At 35.7% G+C, this 24143-nt stretch overlaps 1 protein-coding gene across 1 annotated transcript; it reads right to left on the bottom strand.

Moving 5' to 3' along the window:
* Window positions 1-21723: 21723 nt before the first annotated feature.
* Window positions 21724-23253, bottom strand: LOC107486770 (putative UDP-rhamnose:rhamnosyltransferase 1). The gene has a single exon (XM_016107348.3). The coding sequence runs from the start codon at window positions 23194-23196 to the stop codon at window positions 21838-21840; it is 1359 nt and encodes a 452-aa protein (XP_015962834.1). The 5' UTR covers window positions 23197-23253; the 3' UTR covers window positions 21724-21837.
* Window positions 23254-24143: the final 890 nt, after the last annotated feature.

The following is a 24143-nucleotide window of genomic DNA, read 5'->3' as shown; positions in this document are numbered from 1 at the left end:
TCACTGCCAAGCTTTCAACTGTAAAGTGCTAACCCAACTTACAAGGAGATTCCCACAGAATCATGAAACACAACACAGATGTACAAAGGAACTCTAAGGACATCTATGGCTTTTTCTTTTAATTTTGCACTCTCTGCCTTTTTCCGCTCTATGGCTTTTTCATACAAACCTCACTGTTTGCCTTTTTTCATGAGACTCAAGACATGATAGAATTAAACAGAAAAATACAAAACAGAATACATTGAAGGAGAAGAAAATATGTTAGCTTAGGTAGCTCTGAGAACACTGTGCCTTGCACTCTCACTCCTTTCTCCTTAAATCAAACCCTGACTGTTCACCCTTACTTATAGGGAGAAGCCTTCAAGGTTGAAACCAAACAAACCAAGCTAATCTCCTTCTTCTTCAAAACAGAACCGGTTCGGCCAGAGAGAGAGAGAAGAGATAACCCATGCAAAATCCAACATGTAATTACCTCAGTCCTTCCTTAGTCACCAATCTTCATCAATCCGAGCCCTTCATCTTTTCTTGCTCTCCAATATGAACTCCTGGCCCTTGATGCTTCATGATGATGATAGCTTCATCTGCTCCTATCTCTGCCTCTTCCATCACGTAGCCACTGTAGCTACCTCCTGTGGTGGTTGAGCAAGATCAGAGACAAGCCATTCCTCCAAGGATCTTCTCCTTACTGGCCAAAATCTTCTTCAACCATTTTTGGTATGGAGAAGCCAAGATCTCATCACTAAATCTTACCATAAGTGGTGAAAATCTTAGCCACAGCATACTTTTAGTTTTCTTTTTCTTGCCATCATTTTGATGGTCTTTAGGCGTGCTTCTTCTTCTCTATGGTAGCTTGCTATAGCTTCCATGGTTGCTGAATGATATGACCGAAAGAGAAGAGAGGAAAGATGAGAGAGAAGATTGTATTGGAAGAAAACACAATTAAATGAGATTAAACAAATTAATTGAAAAGAAATTGCTTTTACTTCCTTGAGTAGCATGTAGCATTAATGCTATCAATCATGTCAATGACAATCTCTCTCGTACTTCCCATGCATTTATTAACTTCACTTTAATGAGATTTGAATTCCATCACATGGTGAAGCATGAGATCCGTTGGAGGCATAAGACAATAAAAACATTTGCTTTCCTTCTCAATTGGTTTCGGATCATGCATGAGAGATAATTTGGGCTTATGGTAATGTTTGAATTCTGGCCCAAATAATCACAAATTGCTTCAGCCACTTGATACATGGAACTTTCAACAAGGTTGAATGGTTATAAGCACATTGGGCCTTTAATAGTGATTCAAACTGGCCCAAATAATCACAGTGATTTTAATCAGTTTGTATCAATGTTGAATTACAATCAAATTGGGCTTGCAACAATTTTTCTTTTCCGTTCGGCTTAAACAGAAATAAAACCTACACAGCAAAAATTATTTTAATTAACATATATGGATCAAAATTGAATTAATAATTTGGCTGTTAATAACGTTTGATCATCATCAATTTAAAATAGAGTTTTCCAAACTCATCAATCTCCCCCTTGATGACAAATATTATGAAAAATTAAAATGGAAAGAAATTAAAGATTAGAGTATAGAGTACTCCCTTTGAATATTTGAATTTTTTCCCCTTTCCAATTGTCACATGGCTCCCCCTAAATGTATGCCATTTTTCCAAAGGAAGCTTTATATCTGTAACAATTTGTATCAAGCCTAAGGCAGCAATGTTATTCAACATATTTTATGCAGGATGTTGAATGGCTTGATTTATGAGCAGAATTTGATGATAATCAAAATTCATTTGTTATCAATAATTTATTTTCTGTTCAAACTCATACAAAACAATTTGATGCAAACAAAAAATGATGATTCCTGAGGTTGCTTTTCAAGCAATTTTGAAAATATTTTCCAATCAGAACAAATTAATCATAGCAAAAAAAGTATTTCTAATCAAGCATGGTTATCTCAAACCATAGCAACTATCAAACTTCATATATCACAACTTAAAGGAACTGCCAAAAAAAATATTCCTTAATCCAAAAGAGCAACATTTTACCAAGGAAACATAAATAGATCAGATGCATCACAAACACAGCAAATATTTTTCCAAGGTAAATCAACTAAATCACAATAATCAATCAGCAGCAATCATGTTTACCAAGATAGAACAAATGCATCATCAATCATAGCATCACAACAAGATATTGAAACAAAAAACAAGGGAGATCATGAATCTTTAAAAGGATTTCGTCCCTGTTTTGTTAATTTCAATTTTTCAGCACCATTTTCTCCCTCTTTTTGGCATCAAGGGACATCTGCAAAAAAATGACATAGAAAATAAAATATCCAATATACCCAAAGTGATAAAAGTGTATCATCAAGTCATACGTCCATCAATATCCAACAAACAAAATAGAGTATTAAATTGAGCCTAAACATGCCAATATCAAATAAAAAAAATTGATTAATCATCAGACAGGTGGAATTCAGATTTATCATCCTCCTCTGTACTATTAGCACCCATTTCTTCCTCATGATTCTGCAGCATCAGGCTCACCCTCTCTTAACATTTTCCCCATGCCCTTTCATTTTCAAACGCTTATTTTTGGACAGCCTTGTATGAATTCACCATTAATTTAGACATATTAGAAAACTCAGTAAGGATGTCTCTCATGGATTCGGCTGTCTTGGAGTGCTCAGGCCGACTCTCAAAGTCACTATCTGAAGCTGCAGATTTCTTTTCCTTGGTTTCCTTCACAGCTCCACCTCCTTTGATCATAGATACCTTATTTTCTACAACCTCATTTAGGAGATCAATTTTAAAATATTCAAAAATACTTGTTAAAAATATGCCATAAGGTAGATTTGCCTTTTGGTGCTCTTAACTGATTCCCACATGTGTCTAATCATAAGGTAACCAAATGATATAGGAGTAGAGGTAACAAGAGCAAAAAGTATGAGAGAGTCAGAGAAGGTTACTCTGTTATGGGAACCACTTTGAGGGGTCAGGATGTGAGTGATGATCCTGTGGAGCAGAGAGTTTGTGGGACCAAGGGCTTTGTGGGTCGAAGTTGTGCTATTCAAGCCGGATACGTTTTCACAAATGTGTTGCAGAACAATCTTGAATGTGACTCCAACCTGGGAGTCCCACTTCTCAGCCATATACGCTTTTAGCCCCTCCTCTTTATAGCCTAGGGCCGTCCCAATAGTCTCAATATTCAGAGTTATGTGAACCCTCTTGACATAGGAGTGGATGGTGCCATCGATCAACCGCATTTTTGCATAGAATTCACGTACCAAACTAGGGTAGACCAGTTTCTGAATGTGGAGCAGTAGTGTCCATTGAAGAAGTTCAAACAGAGAAGCAATGTTGATCCCTTTGTTGGTGAGTGAGTCGAGATTGACTAAATAGGTGGCACAGAGGTCGCGTTTTTCCAAGACCTCCTTATGGAACTCACATGATGCGCATGAGTTGAACCTGGCCGGATCAAAGTGGGAGTATGATTTGTGAAACTTGTTTTTGAAATCCAATGACTCTAAGTTTGCTGGCTCCCTGATGTTATTCAAGGCAAACCATTTGGTCTTATGAGTACTGCGTCCGGGTGTGGCCTTCTTTGGTGGTGTGGTGGCAGTGATGGTATAGGTGAATTGTGGGATTCTTCTTCCTCTTCGATTGGTTCCTTCCCTCTTTCAGATTTTCTCCTTTTAGAGGATTTCTGGGCAATTACTTTTCGCCTCATGGATTCGGTTTGCTTGGTAGGAGGTGAGGGAGATGATGAAGAGGTGGAATGAATGTGTATGTGAGTGTGAGTTTGAGGTGTGGAAGGTTTTTGAGAGAAGAGTATTCTTTCACTTTTTCTAGGGGCGGTTTTCTTTTTCATGATAAAGAAAATGGAGAAGTGGAAGAGAGAGAGTTGAAGAGAACCGAATTGAGTGAGGGAGGAGGGAGGTTAGGGACGCATTAAATGTGGAGTGGAGAGAGAATTGGAGGAAGTTTAATGACCATTAATGGGCGGTTATTAACCAAGAGAGTTTCTCTTTTATTTGAAATAAACTGAAAAGTGGTTTCCTAGAATTAAGGAATTAGATGAAAGAGAAAGATTTGATTTGACAATAACCATTTCCAACAAGATTTGATGAGACAACAAAAAGAGATTGTGATTTACACAAAGAGAAACTAACAAAACGGTCAAGGTGGGGTCAGAGAAATTTGGTAGGGCCCATAAGAATTTATTTCTACGCAGTCTCCCCCTTGATCACAGCCCTCTCAACACACTCTGATTTTTGTCTCCTCCATTCCTACGAGACAAAACTGAGCAGAATAAAAAATTTCACAAGTTATCAATAGAACTTAAATCGATCATTCCCAAGCTTTTTCCTAAAGAGCATAATCTGTCTTCACGGAGGGGTTTTGTAAAAATGTCAGCAAGTTGTTCTTCAGATTTTATAAATTGAATATTAATAGTACCCTTTTGCACATGTTCTATAATGAAATGATATTTAATTTCAATGTGCTTGATTCTTGAGTGCAGAACATAATTTTTTGAAATGTTTATAGCACTCATATTATCACAAAATAAGAGTATATTATTGATCTTTAATTTGTAATCTTCCAACTGTGTTTTTAACCAAATTAATTGAGAACAACATGCAGATGCAGAAATATATTCAGCTTCAGCTGTGGATAGGGCCACGGTTACTTTTTTTGCTTGACTACATGTTGAGTGATCTCCCAAGGAAGCAACACATGCTGGATGTGCTACTTCTATCCACTCTATCCCCCGCATAATCTGCATCACAAAATCCTACTGCACAAAAATTATCAGATTTTGGATACCACAAGCCATAATCACTAGTTCCCTTAATGTATCTAATAATGCGCTTAACGGCTGAAAGATGTGATTCTTTTGGGTGAGATTGAAACCTTGAGCATACACCCACACTTTGAACAATATCCGGTCTAGAGGAGGTTAGATATATGAGTGAACCAATCATTCCTCTATACCTTGTTTCATCCACATCTTTCCCATTATCATCATTTTCAAGTTTAGTGTTATGATGCATTGGTGTTCCCATAAGTTTAGAATATTCTAGGCCAAATTTCTTAATTAATTCTAGTGCATACTTTCCTTGGTGAATAAATGTACCACTAGAAGTTTGTTTAATTTGGAGGCCAAGAAAGAAAGTTAGCTCTCCCATTAAACTCATTTCAAACTCACTAGTCATGAGTTTTCCAAACTCTTCACACAAAGACTCATTGGCCGATCCAAACACAATGTCATCCACATAAACTTGAACTAGGAGAATATCATCATTAGATGCTTTAATAAACAAAGTAGTGTCGGTGGTACCCCTTTGAAATTGATTTTCCAACATGAAGGCACTAAGCCTTTCATACCAAACTCTTGGAGCTTGTCTAAACCCATAAAAAACCTTTGAGAGTTTGAAAACATGCTTTGGAAATTCTTTATCTTCAAAGTCGGGGGGTTGTGCTACAAACACTTTTCTATCAATAAAGCCATTAAGGAAAGCACATTTTACATCCATTTGAAACATTTTAAAACCCTTATGGGCAGCATAAGCAAGAAGCAACCTAATTGCTTCCATTCTAGCTACCGGAGCAAAAGATTCATCGAAATCTATACCTTCTTTTTTATCGTAATCTTGGGCCACTAATCTAGCCTTGTTACGAACAACTTGTCCATCCTAACCAAGTTTATTTTTAAAAACCCACTTAGTACCCGTTACCTTTTTACCATCCGGATGAGGTACTAGTGTCCAAACATCATTCTTGTCGAATTGAGCAAGATCTTCTTGCATGGCTTTGACCCATGATGGATCTTCAAGAGCTTGTTTCACATTGTTGGACTCCGTTTTTGACAAGAGTGCAAAATTGCTTGGTTCGGATTGCCTTTTGGTTGAGGATCTTGTTGTTACACCTTGAGGGGGATCACCAATGATAAAGTCATGAGGATAACCCCTCATGGACTTCCATTCTCTAGGCTTCTGGAGTGGTGTTGAGCTTTGATGAGCTTCTGTGGTTCTCACTATTTCAGTTTCTCTTGCTGGCTCAGGAGATAAAATGAAAATATCTCCTCCAATCTGATGAGACAAAACTGGACTGGCAGATTCTTCATTTTGAGTAGACTTGGGATTTTTTTCACTGGTTTCTTTATTGACAGTATCCTCACAATCTGTATCATCTTCAATCACAGCATTTCCCAACAGCCACTATCTTTCCTTTTCTATCATCACCGAAAGTGACTAGTCCTCCATCATACTCATCAAGCTTTATGAAGAAGGTTGTCTTTCAGATCATGTGCCTAGAACATCCGCTGTCCATGTACCACATATTCTCCTTTCGTTTGGATGCTAGGCACACCTACAAAACAAGCTCAAGTGACCTTAGGTATCCAAATATTCTTGGATCCTTTCACATTAAACTATCTCGTATGTCCTAGTCCATTATAATCAAAAACAACTTTGTAAACTTTATCACTAATCATCCTTTCACAAAAAAATATTGAATGGGAAAGTGGCCATTTCGGTTGCATAGTCTACAAAACCTTGGAGTTGCTGTTTTGTTAAAGTGGGCTGTGTATTGAAACCTTGTGTCATTAGAAGATGAAGCTACATTTTCAGAGAAAGGTTTCTCAACAGTTTTGAAATTTTTGTAAAACTCTAAGCCAGCTTTATCAAAAAGAGGTTTTTGACTAGCCAAAATTTGATTTAAGTTTTCAGAACTTTGTGTGAACTTGGCTAAGTCATTTTCAAGGTTTTTGACCTTTTTCAACAACTCTTGATTCCCTTTAAAACAGTTTACATATGCAACAACAGAATGGTCACTTTCACAGCTTCTAACTTGGGCTTTTAACTTCTTATTTTCTTCAACAAGTTCACAAGTAGTTTCGGCCTCCCTTAGTTTTTCGTAGAGAAAACTGTTTTTAGCTTTAAGGATGGTGATTTGTTGTTCAAGATCTTGGTTATCAAGCAAGAAACATCTTATTTTTTCAGAAAGTTGGTCTATCATAAGATGAAGATCTTCAGTGTTTAGATTATGAAAGACTACCTGTTCAATGTTATCTTCCATGAGACATGGTTGTGACTTGGTCTCGGACTCTTCATCACTATCTAAATCATTTTCCAAGTCCTCCCATGATGCCATCAGCCCCTTTTTCTTTCCTCTTTTTGGCTTCTCTTCTTTCTTCAACTTAGGGCAATCTGACTTGAAATGCCTGGTTTCTTTACAGTTGTAGTATGTAACCTTACTGAGATCCTTTCTTTGTTTCCTAAAGCTACTTCTTTTGCATTTCTCCTTGTACTTCATCATTTTCCTGAATTTTTTGGCAAATAACACAAACTCATTTTCAGAAGAATTATCACTGGATTTATCATCCAAGGGGTTAGTCACAGATGTAAAAGCAAGTCCTTTCTTTTTTGAATCTTTTTTCAAATAAGTATTTTCAAAAGCAAGTAAATTTCCTCTCAAATTATCATATGTCATGGAATCTAAACTACTGCTCTCAGAAATGATTAAAGCTTTTGTTTTCCAATCTTTTGTAAGACATCTTAGAACTCTCCTCACAAGCACAGAATCAGAGTGCGTTATTCCCACAGCATCCAAGCCAACAATGATGATGTTGAAATATTCGAACAGTTCATCAATAGATTCTCCTTCCTTCATTGCAAACATTTCATACTCTCTGTTCAACATATCTATCTGGGTCTTCTTCACTATTGTGGTTCCTTCATGGGTGATTTGAAGTTTGTCCCAGATTTCCTTTGCCGTTGTGCATCGTGATACCTATCGGTACTCCTCGAAGCTGATAGCACAGTTGAGTAAGTTGACAGCTTTGGCATTGAGTTCCACCTTCTTTCTGTCTTCTTCGGTCCAGCTTGCTTCGGATTTGAGAGAGACTACTCCTTCAGCACTTGTGGTGGTTGGGAATTGAAAGCCTTCAAGGATAATCTTCCATAGTCTGTAATCCACTGCTTGCACAAAGATCTTCATTCTCTCCTTCCAATAGGTATAGTTTTTCCCATTGAAAAGAGGAGGTCTGTTGCTTAACTATTCTTCTGTAAGATTGTAGGACACCAGATTTGAGCCACTGCTTTCTGCCATCTGGATCTTTTCTCCAAGCTGCAAAGCTTGATCTCTTTGAGACCAAGCTCTAATACCAATTAATGGTTTCAGTGGCTAAGAGAAAGGGGGTTGAATCTTAGCCCCTTTTTCACTTCAAAACACTTGTTGGTCTTTGAAACAATTTCTGAAGATTTTTTTATTTTTGTCTTGTCCCTAGCCACGAGACTTTTTCTTTTTGTCTCGTCACTTGGTACGAGATATTTTTCGGTTTTATCTCCTGTGCAGCAGAAACAGAAAATGGAATAGAAGAGAAAGAGAATTACACCCAGATATATCCTGGTTCAGCTGCTAAGTGCAGTGCAGCCTACATCCAGTCTCCATCACAAAGATGATGGAATTTCACTATAGTCATTCTTGATTACAAGCACTAATTCTCCCTAGGAATTACCCTTCCTATCTGGGACAAGTCCAGAATTCTAAACCCAATCCTGAACTTGACTTGGTCACTGCCAAACTTTTAACTGTAAAGTGCTAACCCAACTTACAAGGAGATTCTCACAGAATCATGAAACATAACACAGATGTACAAAGGAACTCTAAGGACATCTATGACTTTTTCTTTTAATTTTGCACTCTCTGCCTTTTTTCGCTCTATGGCTTTTTCATACAAACCTCACTATTTGCCTTTTTCCATGAGACTCAAGACATGACAAAATTAAACAGAAAAATACAAAACAGAATACATTGAAGGAGAAGAAAATATGTTAGCTTAGGTAGCTCTGAGAACACTGTGCCTTACACTCTCACTCCTTTCTCCTTAAATCAAACCCTGACTGTTCACCCTTATTTATAGGAAGAAGCCTTTAAGGTTGAAACCAAACAAACCAAGCTAATCTCCTTCTTCTTCAAAACAAAATCGGTTCGGCCAGAGAGAGAGAAGAGATAACACATGCAAAACCCAACATGCAATTACCTCTAGTTCTTCCTTGGTCACCAATCTTCATCAATCCAAGCCCTTCATCTTTTCTTGCTCTCCAAGATGAACTCCTGGCCCTTGATGCTTCATGATGATGATAGCTTCATCTGCTCCTATCTCTGCCTCTTCCATCACGTAGCCACTGTAGCTACCTCCTGTGGTGGTTGAGCAAGATCAGAGACAAGTCATTCCTCCAAGGATCTTCTCCTTATTGGCCGAAATCTTCTTCAACCATTTTTGGTATGGAGAAGCCAAGATCTCATCACTAAATCTTACCATAAGTGGTGAAAATCTTAGTCACAACATACTTTTAGTTTTCTTTTTCTTGCCATTATTTTGATGGTCTTTAGGCATGCTTCTTCTTCTCTATGGTAGCTTGCTATAGCTTCCATGGTTGCTGAGTGATATGACTGAAAGAGAAGAGAGGAAAGATGAGAGAGAAGATTGTATTGGAAGAAAACACAATTAAATGAGATTAAACAAATTAATTGAAAAGAAATTGCTTTTACTTCCCTGAGTAGCTTGTAGCATTAATGCTATCAATCATGTCAATGACAATCTCTCTCATAGTTCTTATGCATTTATTAACTTCACTTTAATGAGATTTGAATTCCATCACATGGTGAAGCATAAGATCCATTGGAGGCATAAAGCAATAAAAACATTTGCTTTCCTTCTCAATTGGTTTCAGATCATGCATGAGAGATAATTTGGGATTATGGTAATGTTTGAATTCTGGCCCAAATAATCACAAATTGCTTCAGCCACTTGATATAGGGAACTTTCAGCAAGGCTGAATGGTTATAAGCACATTGGGCCTGCAATAGTGATTCGGACTGGCCCAAATAATCATAGTAATTTTAATCAATTTGTATCAATGTTGAATTACAATCAAATTGGGCTTGCAATAAATTTTCTTTTCTGTTCGGCCCAAACAGAAATAAAACCTGCACAGCAAAAATTATTTTAATTAACATATATGGATCAAAATTGAATTAATAATTTTGCTGTTAATAATGTTTGATCATCATCAATTTAAAATAGAGTTTTCCAAACTCATCATATATTACTTTGAAGACATAAATCGATTGAGTAACACAACTAATCGATTGAATTGTAAAAACTTATATTACTTTGATTACTTCAATTGGATAACACGAATAATCGATTGAATTAGAAAAAATCCACATGCCTTGCAAAATTCAATCGATTGTGTAGCAATTTCAATCGGTTGAATTTTGGAAAACTTAGAAATTTAATCGATTGTGTTGTATGTCCAATCGATTGAATTTACAAGACACACAATTTCACTGTCGTTTACGGATCTAACGGATCAAGGATAAAATTCTAATTGATTAGGATTGCCAAAATATTTATTATGATTAATGAAAGATTTAATTTGTTATTGTTTTTATCTTTGATTATTAATAAACATGATAGATAAATGATAAAATAATAATTTACAAAATAAAAAATAGATTTTGTAATTAAATAATATATAAATGATTAATTTGTAACTAAAATTAAATAAGGACTACTATTTAGGAGTTATTAAAAAACTTAAAAAACATATTTTGTTATAGGACCATTTAATGGTCCAAACGTTATGGGACCATCGAATCCTGTACCCGCAAACATCAACATCTAACGAAACATAAATAGAAAATTATCCCTAGTGTCATCTTCGAAAATTGCCATCAACAACAAAAAGAATCCATACTACTTTACTCTCTATAACTGGTCAAAGATTTGTGAAAAACCTCTTCTACACCCGCTTTCTTGTTATTAACGATCCGTTTGTTCCTCTCTAGTCAAACATTCCAAATAACTGTAAAGAAGTATATGAGCCACTTGTTGCGCTCCTTTTTCCTGTTAACGACACCTGTTCAACTCTCAAAATATTCTTTCAGCGAACGCGGAACAGACACAACTTTCCAAAGTCAGATAGTCATTCACACCACACCTGCCAAGTAAACCCACAACCAAGAAACAAGTGATAAATATGTTCAACGTCTTTTTTACACAATACACACATGTTATCACCGTGACTAATAATTCATAGCCTATGCAATCTTTTTTTAATATTCACTCTTCCTATCAAAACAAACCAAATAAATAACTTTACTCGTGGGGGAACCAAATCTTTCTATATGACTCTGGTGAAACTATAGCTGGGGATATCTCTCGGAAGTGTTTCTTACTGCACCACCTGCATAAAAGAGTTAGTTGAAAATATGCCTTCTTTGTCAAACTTTCACACAACTCTATCTTGCATATCATATGCTAACTTTACCGGCCTTAAAGTCTCATGCAATTGATGTTAGGATTTGGTTGAATTAGTCCCACATTGCTTAGGATAGCAAATGGAGTGGGTGGCCTAGGCTATAAATATGAGGCTAAGTTTTCCATAATTTTTTGCACCAGTCGGAAACACTTTAAGCTTGTATTTGATTTTTCTTTTCCTCTATACTCTTTGATTAGAGAGTGTTGTGAGGTGTAGTTAGATATTTGCTTTGAGAGAGTGTGGGTGTACTGGGGTGCCGGTGTTAGAGAGAAAGAAGTCTATGTGTTGTAACAATTTTCACATAGTGATATTTTCTGGTTGTCATTTGACAACGGCCGTGGTTTTTTCTCCGGTAATTGGAGTTTCCACGTTAAATTCTTGTGTTGTGATTGTGTCTATTTTATTTCTCTGTCAAAGGTATTTTCTCAAGAGGAAATGGTGTCTTATTCCCAACAAGTGGTATCAGAGCTTCGGTTCGGTGGGATTTATTCTTAGTATGCTCTGTGGTTGCAGCCTAGTCTGACCTTCCACATCAGAAAAGAATTTTGTCCTGTGACTTGAGGTTGATCTTTGGTTGCTGTTGTTGTTGCTGGAAGGCAGTGTGACACTGTGAGAGTGCAGTTTGGAAAGGTTCTGGCTAAGGAAAGATCTGGTATTTAAGTGTGTCCATTGTGACCCACCTCTCTTTCTTGGGGACCCTTTCTAGTGCACGGTCTACAGTTGAGTTATACTATTCCAGTATACGGTTGCAACAATGTCAGGATATTCAAGTGCTGTGAAGCTTGAAATAGAGAAATTTGATGGAAAAATCAATTTTGGCTTGTGGCAAATACAAGTCAAGGATGTGTTGATACAATCAGGTTTGCACAAGGCGTTGAAGGAGAAGATCTCTGGTTGCTCTCTCTATGAGAGAAGATGATGTTCTCTAGAAGACAAGAAGTATCCTCATGGTATTACCGCACTACCATGGATAAGGATAAGTTATGGCAATCGGGTCCACAAATGCACACGGGCATTGGTTGGCGTTGAGATGCAAGGTGTGTGGCGGAGTTAGGTCGATGGCTGAAAAACTTTCAGGAAAAGCCAATTTGGAAGTTGCACCATGAATTTTCAGCAAGGTTTCGATCTGTACTAAGGCGAAATGCTTGGAGTGGTCTAATTCCAAGTGAGTATACTTTCATGGTGGAGTATGATAGTTCTCTGAACTATGATTGTCGGTATAGACAATGGCAGCAAAGAATTGTCGGTGTTGACAATGGAAGCTGAAGATGTGTGACTATTTTAATCAAGGTGGAGATTGTTAGGATTTGGTTGAATTAGTCCCACATTGCTTAGGATAGCAAATGGAGTGGGTGGCCTAGGCTATAAATATGAGGCTAAGTTCTCTATAATTTTTTGCACCAGTCGGAAACAATTTAAGCTTGTATCTAATTTTTCTTTTCCTCTATACTCTTTGATTAGAGAGTGTTGTGAGGTGTAGTTAGATATTTGCTTTGAGAGAGTGTGGGTGTACTGGGGTGCCGGTGTTAGAGAGAAAGAAGTCTATCTGTTATAACAATTTTTACATAGTGATATTCTCTGGTTGTCATTTGACAATGGCTGTGATTTTTTCTCCGGTAATTGGAGTTTTCACGTTAAATTCTTGTGTTGTGATTGTGTCTATTTTATTTCTCTGTCAAAGGTGTTTTCTCAAGGGGGAATGGTGTCTTATTTCCAACAATTGATCCACTAATTCTAACTCCCATTGTATTAAATCTTGCCTCCACTAAAAGTTCCAAATCCACTCTAACTCATCCCAAAACCCACAATTCCATATGACAGATCCTTTTTTGTTTGAAATAAAGAAGAGCCTTGGAAAACTCATCTTTAACGAACCCATTTTGTAACCAAACATCTTCCCAGAAGCGAGTCCTCCTTCCATCACCCACCTCCATAGACAACCAAACAATCACCTTATCTCTTACATTACGATCCTTAAACTGCAACTGACAGATATCCTTTCCTAGACCCCCTCTAATAAAAAATGTCTAAGATGATAACATCACATTGAAATTCAAGCTATAACAAGAGCATACAACATTCTTCTATAATGGACACTTCTCTTCTAAAAAATGTCATCACCACTTGAAGAGTAGTGTTGTGTTCCTAACTACGACATTACCCACCTCCCAATCCACCCATCTTTTTAGGAGCCTGAACAATTGCCTACTTAACCAGTGCCAAACCATTCCTATCTTTTTTCTTACTCCATAGAAATTTTTTCTGCAATAAAATCAATTTTTCTGCTACTATTTTTGATATCTTATATAGAGTCAAATAGTACACCAACAAACTATTCAATACAGATTTAATAAAAAACTAACTTACTTATTTTATTGAGTACTTTTATCTTTCACAAACTAAATTCCTTCTTCACTTTATCAATTAAATCTATTACGCATATTTTAAATTTGTAGTTTGAAATCACAATTTATATACAATTAAAAAGGATGCCTCTCTTTTATACTTGGGTCTTAGTGTTGGGACAAAGTATGAACATTAGCCTTATAATGTTAGCTCCCAAATATTTTTCAAATTTTAATAGGTATAAACAAAAATGTTATATGCATACTAAAATAAATTATTATGTATTTATAAATAAATATATATTATTTAATTTATTTTTATTGTATATCTTTTATTTTATATATATTATATATGAATATAGTTTATTTTATATATAATTGTATTTTCTTACTAGTAATATGGTTGAAAAATAAATAAATAAATAAAGGTAGGAAAAGTTTGTAAGTGCAGGTCCTATTATTCCCTTATGGAATCCAATCCCTTATTTGAAATGGCCAAATGTACAACATAATATCTCTAATAATGTGAATTATTGTCTCTCTTTTGGGGTTAGGTGATGCAAAGTATATTAGTATTTTTCCTAGTAATAATAATATCATGTAATTGTAAATTTTTTAAAATAAATACATCTCAGTATTTAATTTTATTATAAAAATTTAAAAATTAATAATATTTGACATTCTTATAATAAATTACATCTCAATATTAAATATTTTATCAAATAAAATAAAAAATATGATATTTATGTTCTGTTTATATAGGGAATGGTTTATGAGTTAATATTCTTTTTGTTAGAAAATGCTCTTTGGATAGGAGCCTTTTTACTTAGGATAAAAAAAAAAACCAACAATGCTAGGGAACAACTCTATATAAGCTAAGAATCAGCCAACTGGTAAATTAGAGGCACTGGTGACTTTAACCGGATGTTGCTACTGATAGGCACACGGATGTTTTTTTTTTCTTGTAAATTGGATGGTTTTGGATATGATTTCTATGTTTCATGTGTTACGCATTAATAAAACATAATTAATTATATGAAACCAACTAATGAATGATCAAAGTATCTGTTCCGTGATTAACCAAGTTGGGTTGGTCTAGTGGTTAGCTCACTAGTCCGCTTAAGCAAGTGTCGGGGGTTCGAATCCCGCCTTGTGCATGCAGCAACCCATTGGCCAGCGGCAAACCCTTAAATGGAGCTCAGTACTGCGGCGGATTAGTCCTTGACCTGTCGGGTTGGGGGATACCGTGGGAAACCAAAAAAAAAAAAGCATCTGTTCCGTGATTCTCTCCTAACACTAGCGTATCTTCCCTCGTGTTTTGAACGTGGTCAATAATAATTTAACAAACAAATTAAATTATAAATTAATAAAACTAATTATAATTAATTATATTGTTCCATTCTTGGCTGATTATTAGTTGGTTCCGTATACTTTTCCAAAAAAAACAAGTACCAACCTAGAAAAACGATTAAATAAAGAGGAGTGTTAGGTTAATAAGTTTTATAATTTGTAGCTAATTAATTAGTTATTATTAGTGTTTTTAATGGTGTGAGATTATATCTAATGATATAGAATTGTTTACTTTCTTTTTGTTGGTTAAGTAGGGGTGGCAAAACGAGTCGAACTCGTCGGGTCGACCATCCGAACTTGCTAAAAAAGCGGGTCGGGCTAGGATTTGGAATCCGCCAAATCAAAAAGTCCGTCAAACCCGCACCGCCAAATTTGCGGGTTTTGGCAGAGTGGGGAGGGCTGGGCCGCCGGGCCAAAGATTTTTTATTTTTTTATTAAATAAAAGAGTGATTACTACTACAAAATTAATAATTATATAATTTTCAAATACTTTTTTTTATTTTTTGTTTTTATTCTTCTTTTAGTTATTAACTTTATTTATTTTATTTTACAATTTCGTATACATGCTCAAATTATGTTATTTGACTTATTTTTTAAAATAAAGATGGTTCTATTGACAAATATTATTTTGAACAATTTTATTGAAGTTAAAAATTAAAAAAAATATAGTGAAAAAATTATATTATAATTTAACTATTTTTTATTTGTATTTAATTTTTTAATTATTATTTTTTAGTTAATTTTAATAAATTTTATTTTTCAAAAAAAAAGTCAAGCGGGCTAACCCACAGAACCGCCAATTCGTAATAAAATGAGACGGGCTAGTATTTTAAACCCACCTTAGTTGGTGGGATGGCCAGGTTTGTTTTGTTTATAGTGCGGGCCTAGGCGGGCGGGACAAGTTGGGGGCGGACCGACCCGTTTTGCCATCTTTTCTAGCTAAATTTTAATAAAATTGTTGATTATAGACTTTTTTTTAAATAAATAATTGAGGAAATATTTATTTCGATCTTTAATTTTTATTTTGAAAAAACAAAATAATTCTTAAAAAAATTAAAAATCTTAAATAAAACAGTCTCTGTTTTTACAAATTTTGGGACGACACAATCCTTTTGTTCGTCGAGTATAACATTAAAGTCGAATCGAGAATGCCTATATGAATTGTTAAGTGAGTAATGAGGTGTCTAAATTGGATGCGGAGTTGGGGACTGATGCGAACCACAATAAAATTGGATAAGGAATTATTTGTCTAAAATTGTTCAAAAAATCAGTCAAACTACATCATAATATAACGTGCGGATTTTAGTGAGGCGGGACGATCTGTTGGACTAAATATTATTTTATTTATTTATTTATATTAAATAAAAGAGTGATTAATGTTAAAAATATATTTTTTATTTTCTTTTAAAATTAATTAAATAAATTTTAATTATTTATTTATTATATCTTATATTAATTATTTAAATTTAGAATTAAATTTTAAGATTTAGAGTATTTTATTTCGTTTTTTTCTTTATTTATTTTTAATAACAAGTTAATTTTCAAATAACAATATATTATTTATTTATTTATTTTTAGAGTGCATTAGTATGCACCAGATCTATAGACAACTGGATATTATGAACAAAGAGCGTAATTCTTATCATACAGCAATTTATCTAAAATTAAAAGAGTGTACAAATTAAATATATTAAATTTTGATTTAGAAACAATATAATAATTAAGTATTTATTTTATTTTATATAAGTAAAAAACTTAATTAATATATTAGATGTTACGTAGGTAATCTGAGATAGGTGGATTAGGCTAAGATTGGCCCAAACGTCAATAAAAGGTGGTCTCTGACTTGTACGTGTCTGAGAGCCGTCGTCCGAGTTGGGTATGTAAAAGAATGAGTGGGTGATACCTGCGAAGACACTCTGATGCCTAAGTTAGTAAGGGGTTTAGCAGGTTTAGAGAGTATTGGAATTTAGAGATACCTGAGGGGTGTCAGTGTATTTATAGTGGTGATCCAATAACCACCGTTGGAGTAGTTCCACTTCTGAAGGTGGATAACCGTCCTTTTATCTTAGGGTGGTTGAGATATTGCTTTTGGAAGTGGGTGGAGATTTTAGGAGAAATTACTTATTTGAATAAGCGTTATCTGCTAAAGTATCTCAAACTCGACCTCTTTCTGGAGAGGTCGGTTGGGTGTTAAGGCCAACATTTGGATTGGGCCTTTTTGGTTTATTTAGGCCTGGGCCATAGCATTGGGCCAAGGTATGAACAGTGCCCCTACTCGAGTTCGATCTCTTTTTCTTATGAGTTGGATTCGGAACTCGGGTTTGTAACCGACGTGATTTAAATTTCTCAATCGTCATGTCTAATCAAACGTCGCGTCCGTTAGGGGTTTCACATTTACGCGTGGGGGCAGTTACATTGGTAACGACGCGTTTCTTTAATGATCGCGTTGTTTTACCACTATGCCCATGGCGTGTTATAAATACTTTTCCCTTCTTTTCTCTGTTTTCTTTCGTCTTCTGAAACTTTTTGCCTAAACTCTTTGTTTTTCTCATTCAAAAGCAAAAATTCTTTAGCCTTTCTCCTCGGAGTGCTTCGTTGTTGCTGTGCCTGCTCCTCTTTGCGTCTACAGATAAAGGTTAGTCCTTTCTATATCTTTTACTATCACTTATGTTGTGCTTTGCTTTGCATGTTGGAGGATTTTTTCATGCTTTTACTATTCCCTTGCTCGTAATGTTCACAAGTTAGTTTGTCACACTGGTGGTTCTTTTATTTTGTCTTTTTTAGGAAAGTCTGCTTTGTCTTTGGGGAGTCCTGTTTTTTAATGATTTTTTTCTTTTTATTTTTTTTTGTAGGTCTTGTTGTTTTTATACCTACTTCTTTTATTGGAAAGATGTCTTCCCATATCCCTGAGTTTCTGTCGAGATGGGTAGATGATACTGTACTTGAGGAGGAACCTTTAGTAGACACAGACTACTTGACCCAATTTCGCATTCACCATAGGATTTGTAGCTTAAAGGCCGATGAGCCTAAGTACAAACTGTTGGCCTCGGGTCCTGGAGACCGGGTTTGTTGTGGGAGGGTTGTTGATTCTGACCCTCATTTTTTCTTTATGTATGATTGTCTTTTCACCTGCCTGGGGGGTTTCTTCCCCTTCTTCGATTTTGAAATAGAGGTGTTATCTCATTGCCGAGTTGCCTCTATTCAACTCCATCCCAACTCTTGGGGTTTTTTGAGAATTTACCAACTCATCAACCGAGAGCTTGACTTCCCAAATTCTTTAAAAATCTTTTTCTATCTTTTCCATCTGACCAAACCATTTAGTGCCCAGAATAATAAACAGCAGTGGGTATCCTTTCGGGCTATTCAGGGGTGGAAGGTCTTTTCAATTTTTGATGACTCCTTCCATGACTTCAAAAACTTTTTCTTCAAAGTCCGAGCCGTAGAGGGCCACCACCATTTTTTCTTAAGTGGTAACCATGAACCCCGATTTCCTCTTTACTGGTTGGAGGCCTCTCCTGTTGAGAAGTATGTCTTGGATGACTTGGACGAGGTTGAAGAGGTCGTCGTGGGATTTTTCCGAGAAGCTTCGGGGAGATCCCCCAACTTGGACACTAGAAAATTTCTTATGAGTTATCCGAGTTTTGTGCGGATCCAACTAGGTAGCTTTTTCTTTTTGTAGTTGTTTCTGAATATTTCCCGACTTGTGATGTTTTCCGACTTGTAATATAATTGTTTATTTATTTCTTCTTTTCAGAAATGGTAAACAGTGGATCCAGTGCTTCCTACTAGAAAGTCCAGGATGCCAAGAGAAGGGCTCGTGCCCGAGCTGATGCGGCTAAGATCGGGGCTGCTGGTGCTCCTCCTCCTCCTCTTCCTCATGATTGGAGTCTGGCTCTTCTCCTTCTGGGGAGGCCAACTTTGATGGTCATAAATTCGTTCGGAAGCACATCTTTTCTCATAGCCAAATTAGTATGGATGATGCTTCTCTTTGAAACCATCTTCAAATTATGATTCGGGGGGCGTTCGGACTGCTGGGGTCTGCACCACTCTTCTTGATATTCTGGACAAAACTCCTTTGAGTTTTTTGGGTTTTATCCAAAGGACTGTAGAGGAGCTTGAGGGGAGGATTGTCTTGTATCAAGAGGAAGAGAAGCGGCTCCAGAAGGAGGTTACCTGGATGAAAGAGGAGTTGGCCCGGCTTCAGGAGAGGGAGAAGAAGCTTATGGATTAGTGTGCTATGGCGGAGGACCTGAAAGAGAAGGCGGAGCAGAACTATGTCAGGGCATTTTTTGAAAACATTGATTTACAGTGGGAGCTGGAGAAAGGTCGAGAGGCCTATCAGGAGCTTGAGGATTCGATTGTGGAGAGCTCGGAGGAGGCTTGGAGGGTGTTTAAGGAACAAGTCGGAGTTATTGCTCTTGGCTTGGACCTTTCTTCTCTCCATCCTGACAAGATTGTTGTAGATAGAGCTATTGTCTCTCCACCTCGCCCTGAGACGGATTCCGAGCTGAAGACTTGTGGACAAAGGCTTATTGAGTCTCCTCCTCGTGAGGAGCAACAGGAGGGATTCCTGCCGACGTCTTCAGAGGCTCCAACTTCTGCTGCCAAAGAGATTGCTCCGACCCTTCCGACTCCTGCTGCAGATCCGAACTCTCTTCCACTTGGTGATTCTAATCCTCCTTCCCATTGATTTCAGCTATTTGGAGCCCGACTTGTTGGCCCCTTTTCGAACAATTTATGTTTTTTATATGCTCGTTTGTGGTGGTAGTACCTGACACTTTTTTCGACCTTTTTACGGTTGTTAACAAAAAATTGCTCTATATGGTTTGCCCCTTTTTTGGATAAGGGTTTTTGAGAAATACCTTTCGTGTGCATGCTTTGATTTTTATAAGGCTTTTGTGAAAAACCCTCTTTGATTTTGTGAAAATCTTTCCACTAGGTTGTTTTTGTCTAAGTTATTTGTATGATTTTTTGACAACATCCTTTTCCTTTTGAATGATTTTTCTTATCTCTTTTGTATTCCCACATATTCAATTTTTGTTTAATGAATTGCTTTCATGACTTAGGTTATTTTTGCGATGCATTTCAATTCTTCTCGAGTTTTCCAACTAATAGGTCGTAATGTCTCCGAGTTATCATGATCGTCTTTTGTAACCTCTTTACACCGACTTATACCTCGTCGTTTTATCCTGCTGACCACGTAGGTCAGTCACGGAATTTTTACATTTTTTCGAGCTTAAATCTGCGCATTTTGTAGAATAATGACAGTAATGGAATTATAAAGATATGTAATGAAAGATCTTTATTTATTTGATAAAGGTAACTTTTGCTACTAGGGGAATCTTTAAGACTTATTTTTCCCTAGCCTCCACTTTGATGCCTCATTAAAACCCCTTGCAGAAAAACCCTTTTTTCGGAAAAAACGGTGAATTCGTAAAAAAGAGTACATCAGGGAGTGGAGTTCGCTTCTAATTATAGTACTTCTTCATATTACAAGCATGCAACGACCTTGGTAGCTCGGTACCACTCAAGTCGGTTACCTTGTAGTATCCCTTTTCTAAGACTTCGCTTATCTTATATGGCCCTTTCCAATTAGCAGCGAGTTTTCCTTTTCCCGACTTGTTGACGCTGATGTCATTTCTAATCAAGACCAAGTCGTCTGGAATGAAGCTTCTTCGAATGACTTTCTTATTGTATCTGTTTGTCATCCTTTGCTTCAACGCTACTTCCCTTATCTGTGCTTGTTCTCGGACTTTAGGGAGTAGCTCGAGTTCTTCTTTATGCACCTGGATGTTGCCAACCTCGTCGTAGAATCTCATCCTTGGACTTTGCTCATTGATTTCAACTGGTATCATGGCTTCTCTGCCATAAGCAAGTCAGAAGGGTGTTTCTCCTGTGGCAGACTGAGGTGTAGTCCGATATGCCCATAGTACTTGAGGGAGTTCTTCAGCACAGGCTCCCTTTGCATTTTGCAATCTTTTCTTCAACCCAACCAGTATGACCTTGTTGGCTGCCTCAACTTGCCCATTTGCTTGTGGGTGCTCTACCGATGTGAACTACTGCTTGATCTTCATGCTGACTACCAAGTTTCTGAAGGTAGAGTTGGTGAACTGAGTTCCATTATCAGTGGTGATGGAGTGGGGGACTCCATACCTTGTAATGATGTTCTTGTAGAAGAACTTTCAACTACTTTGGGCTGTATTGGTGGCTAATGGTTCTACTTCGATTCACTTCATAAAGTAGTTCACTCCCACTATTAGATACTTCACTTGTCTAGGTGCTTGGGAGAAGGGCCTTGATAGGTCCAATTCCCATTTTGCAAAAGATCATAGAGAAATTATGCTAATGAGCTCTTCGGGAGAAGCGACGTGGAAGTTCACATACATTTGGTATGGCTGACACCGACCACTTTCTAGAGAGGTCGGTTGGGCGTTAAGGCCAACCTTTAGATTGGGCCTTTTTGGTTTATTTGAGCCTGGGCCATAGTATTGGATTAGGGTATGAATATTAGATATACTGAATTTGTTTTTTTTACATAAATAATAGATAAACAAGTATTTTTACAACCAAATTTTTAAAGAGTTATTGTTTCTTTTCAAATAACGAAAATCTCTCTTAAAATTAATGTAGAAATTTTATGAAACTAACATAAAAATTTCTTATAACGAACCAATATAAAAACTTCTGAAACAAAATACACAGAAATTAAATAAAAAATTAATAGAACACAAATAACAGAAGAAGAAAATAAGAAGAGAATCAAATATACTCTTAAAAATGGAGTGCTATCCCCTAATTAATGTTAGGCCTATGGATTTCCATAAAATCAACAAAGTCATCTATGTACTTTTGATGCAGCTCCTTCTTCCCAAATATCTTGACCATCTTCTCCTCTGCACGGCTTCTACAACTCTTTCCTTCCTCTTCCAACAACATAGTTCTCAATGCCTTGGCTATGGAATATCTTGTGAATTTTCCATCATCTTGATTTCTTTCCACTTTTACCCCTACTTTTATTCCTTCCACCACAATAGCATTCAACACTTGCTCACTTTGGAAGGGCAACAAAATAAGTGGACAACCAAATTCAAGAGACTCTATTATGGAACTCCAACCACAATGAGTTAAAAATCCTCCAATAGACTTATGTGCTAATATTCTTAATTGTGGTGCCCAATTATTCCATATAATTCCACGTTTATTATTTGTCTCCATTGAACTACTGACATCATTATTAGGACTATTTTCCCGTTTTAGAGCCCAAAAAAATGGACAATTAGATAATTCTAATCCCATAGCTATCTCATTGAATTCTTCATCACTTAGTTTAACCTCACTTCCAAATGCTACATAAATCACTGACCCTTTTTCTTGTTTATCTAACCACTTAAGAATTTTGGGCCAATTTTCATCCTTGTCATCATTGTTGTTGTCTTCATCATTACTTTGTGGTGAAGGTGGCAATAACCCAACCGGAATAACTGGTTTCTTGCATACACGTTCAAGATTCTTTAGAGACTCACCTTCAACCTCCGTGCAACTTCTTATAGCGACGGCGGCGGCTCCGACGACGATTTCTTGGAGTCTGAATGCATCTGTGACCCCAGATTCATTTTGTTGACTTAGGAAGTCATACACAGGCTTGGCTATTTCTTCAATGGAGTTGCTATGTGCCCTTATTAGAACGGAATCAAAACAGAAATATTCAACAAATGCACAAAAGATACAAAAGAAAATGCATGAGATACCAAGGTTAGAGCATATTGGTGGTAACCAAAAAGGTGCAAAGTCATATAAGAGCCAATGAGGAGTGGAACTCTCTAGAAACTTAGTCAAAGGTCCTTGAAGACCATCAAAGGCTTTCTTAAGGTATGGTACCATGTGGTATGGAACATCCAAAGTTGACTCTGCATTTTGAGGGAGATTTTCTACGTGGGGCAATGGAAGTTCTATGAACTCCACCAAAGGTTGCAAATTTGAAGGTAGTTTAGGGAGGCGTTTGATGTTTGTAGGTGTGGAAATGAATGAAACTTTGTGACCCTTTTGAGCTATGAGTTTTGCAAGCTCAAAGTATGGAATTATGTGACCAAAAGCAAGCCATGGAAACATAGCAATGTGAAGCTTCTTTTTATTGATAGCTTGTTCAGCCATGGTAGCAATAACGGTAGTTGTCTTACTTTTTGTAACAAATACAGTTAATTATTTATAGACAACATAGTTACACATGATCACATCAAAGATTCCATAATTGTATATATGTGACATGTCCATTATTGGTAATTTGGTATCATATTTAGTCTTTATGGTATAATTACTCTATTAATTTTTATAATTTTACTAAATTTATCAGGTCTTTATATTTTTTAATTGATTTTTATATTTTTTATTTTTTACTTAAGACATTATATGTATAAAAAATATTAAAATTAATTAAATATTTTTTTATAAATTAAAAGTATCAACAATTAATACTTAATTAGATTTTTAAAAAAATATTTCATTAATTTTAATATTTTTTATACAAAAGTAACATAATTAAAAATTTAAAATAGTATAAAAATCTAATTAATATATATATATATACTCAATTGTAAATTTTGTAAAATTATATAACTAATAGATTAATTAAACCGATGATAAATATATTGTTACTTTTATTTTAATAATTTGTTATAAACTTGTGTAAAAATACAGTATAAAAAATTATGACCGATAATTATTAAAATGACATTATAAAAATATATTAGAAATAACAATATTACTTTTTTTGAATTTTTTTTATGATTGTATGTTGTTCCATAAGTTTATTGTGCTTTTTGGAACATAGGTTACTAAAAGTCTAAAACACATGAAACAGATTTATGAGAACTAAACCGACAATCAATTCCACCAGATGATTGCGTCATTAAATTACGGATTTAACCAATAAATTACAGGTTAAATCGATTAATCTTGTCATAATTAAATAATCGTATAAAATTTAATTTTTTTATTAATTAACTTATTTTTTAATTTATTAATTAATTAGTATCTATTACATTATTTAAATATATATTAAAAAATATTAATATTAATATATTTTATATAATTATAATAAC

Source organism: Arachis duranensis, chromosome 4, assembly GCF_000817695.3.
Source record: "Arachis duranensis cultivar V14167 chromosome 4, aradu.V14167.gnm2.J7QH, whole genome shotgun sequence".
NCBI lineage: Eukaryota > Viridiplantae > Streptophyta > Magnoliopsida > Fabales > Fabaceae > Arachis > Arachis duranensis.
Note: the sequence above shows the minus strand (reverse complement) of the source record. Positions and strands in the feature narration are given on the sequence as shown.

Coding starts and splice junctions, on each gene's coding strand:
- LOC107486770 (XM_016107348.3), bottom strand. CDS start 23,196: ATGGCTGAACAAGCTATCAATAAAAAGAAGCTTCACATTGCTATGTTT.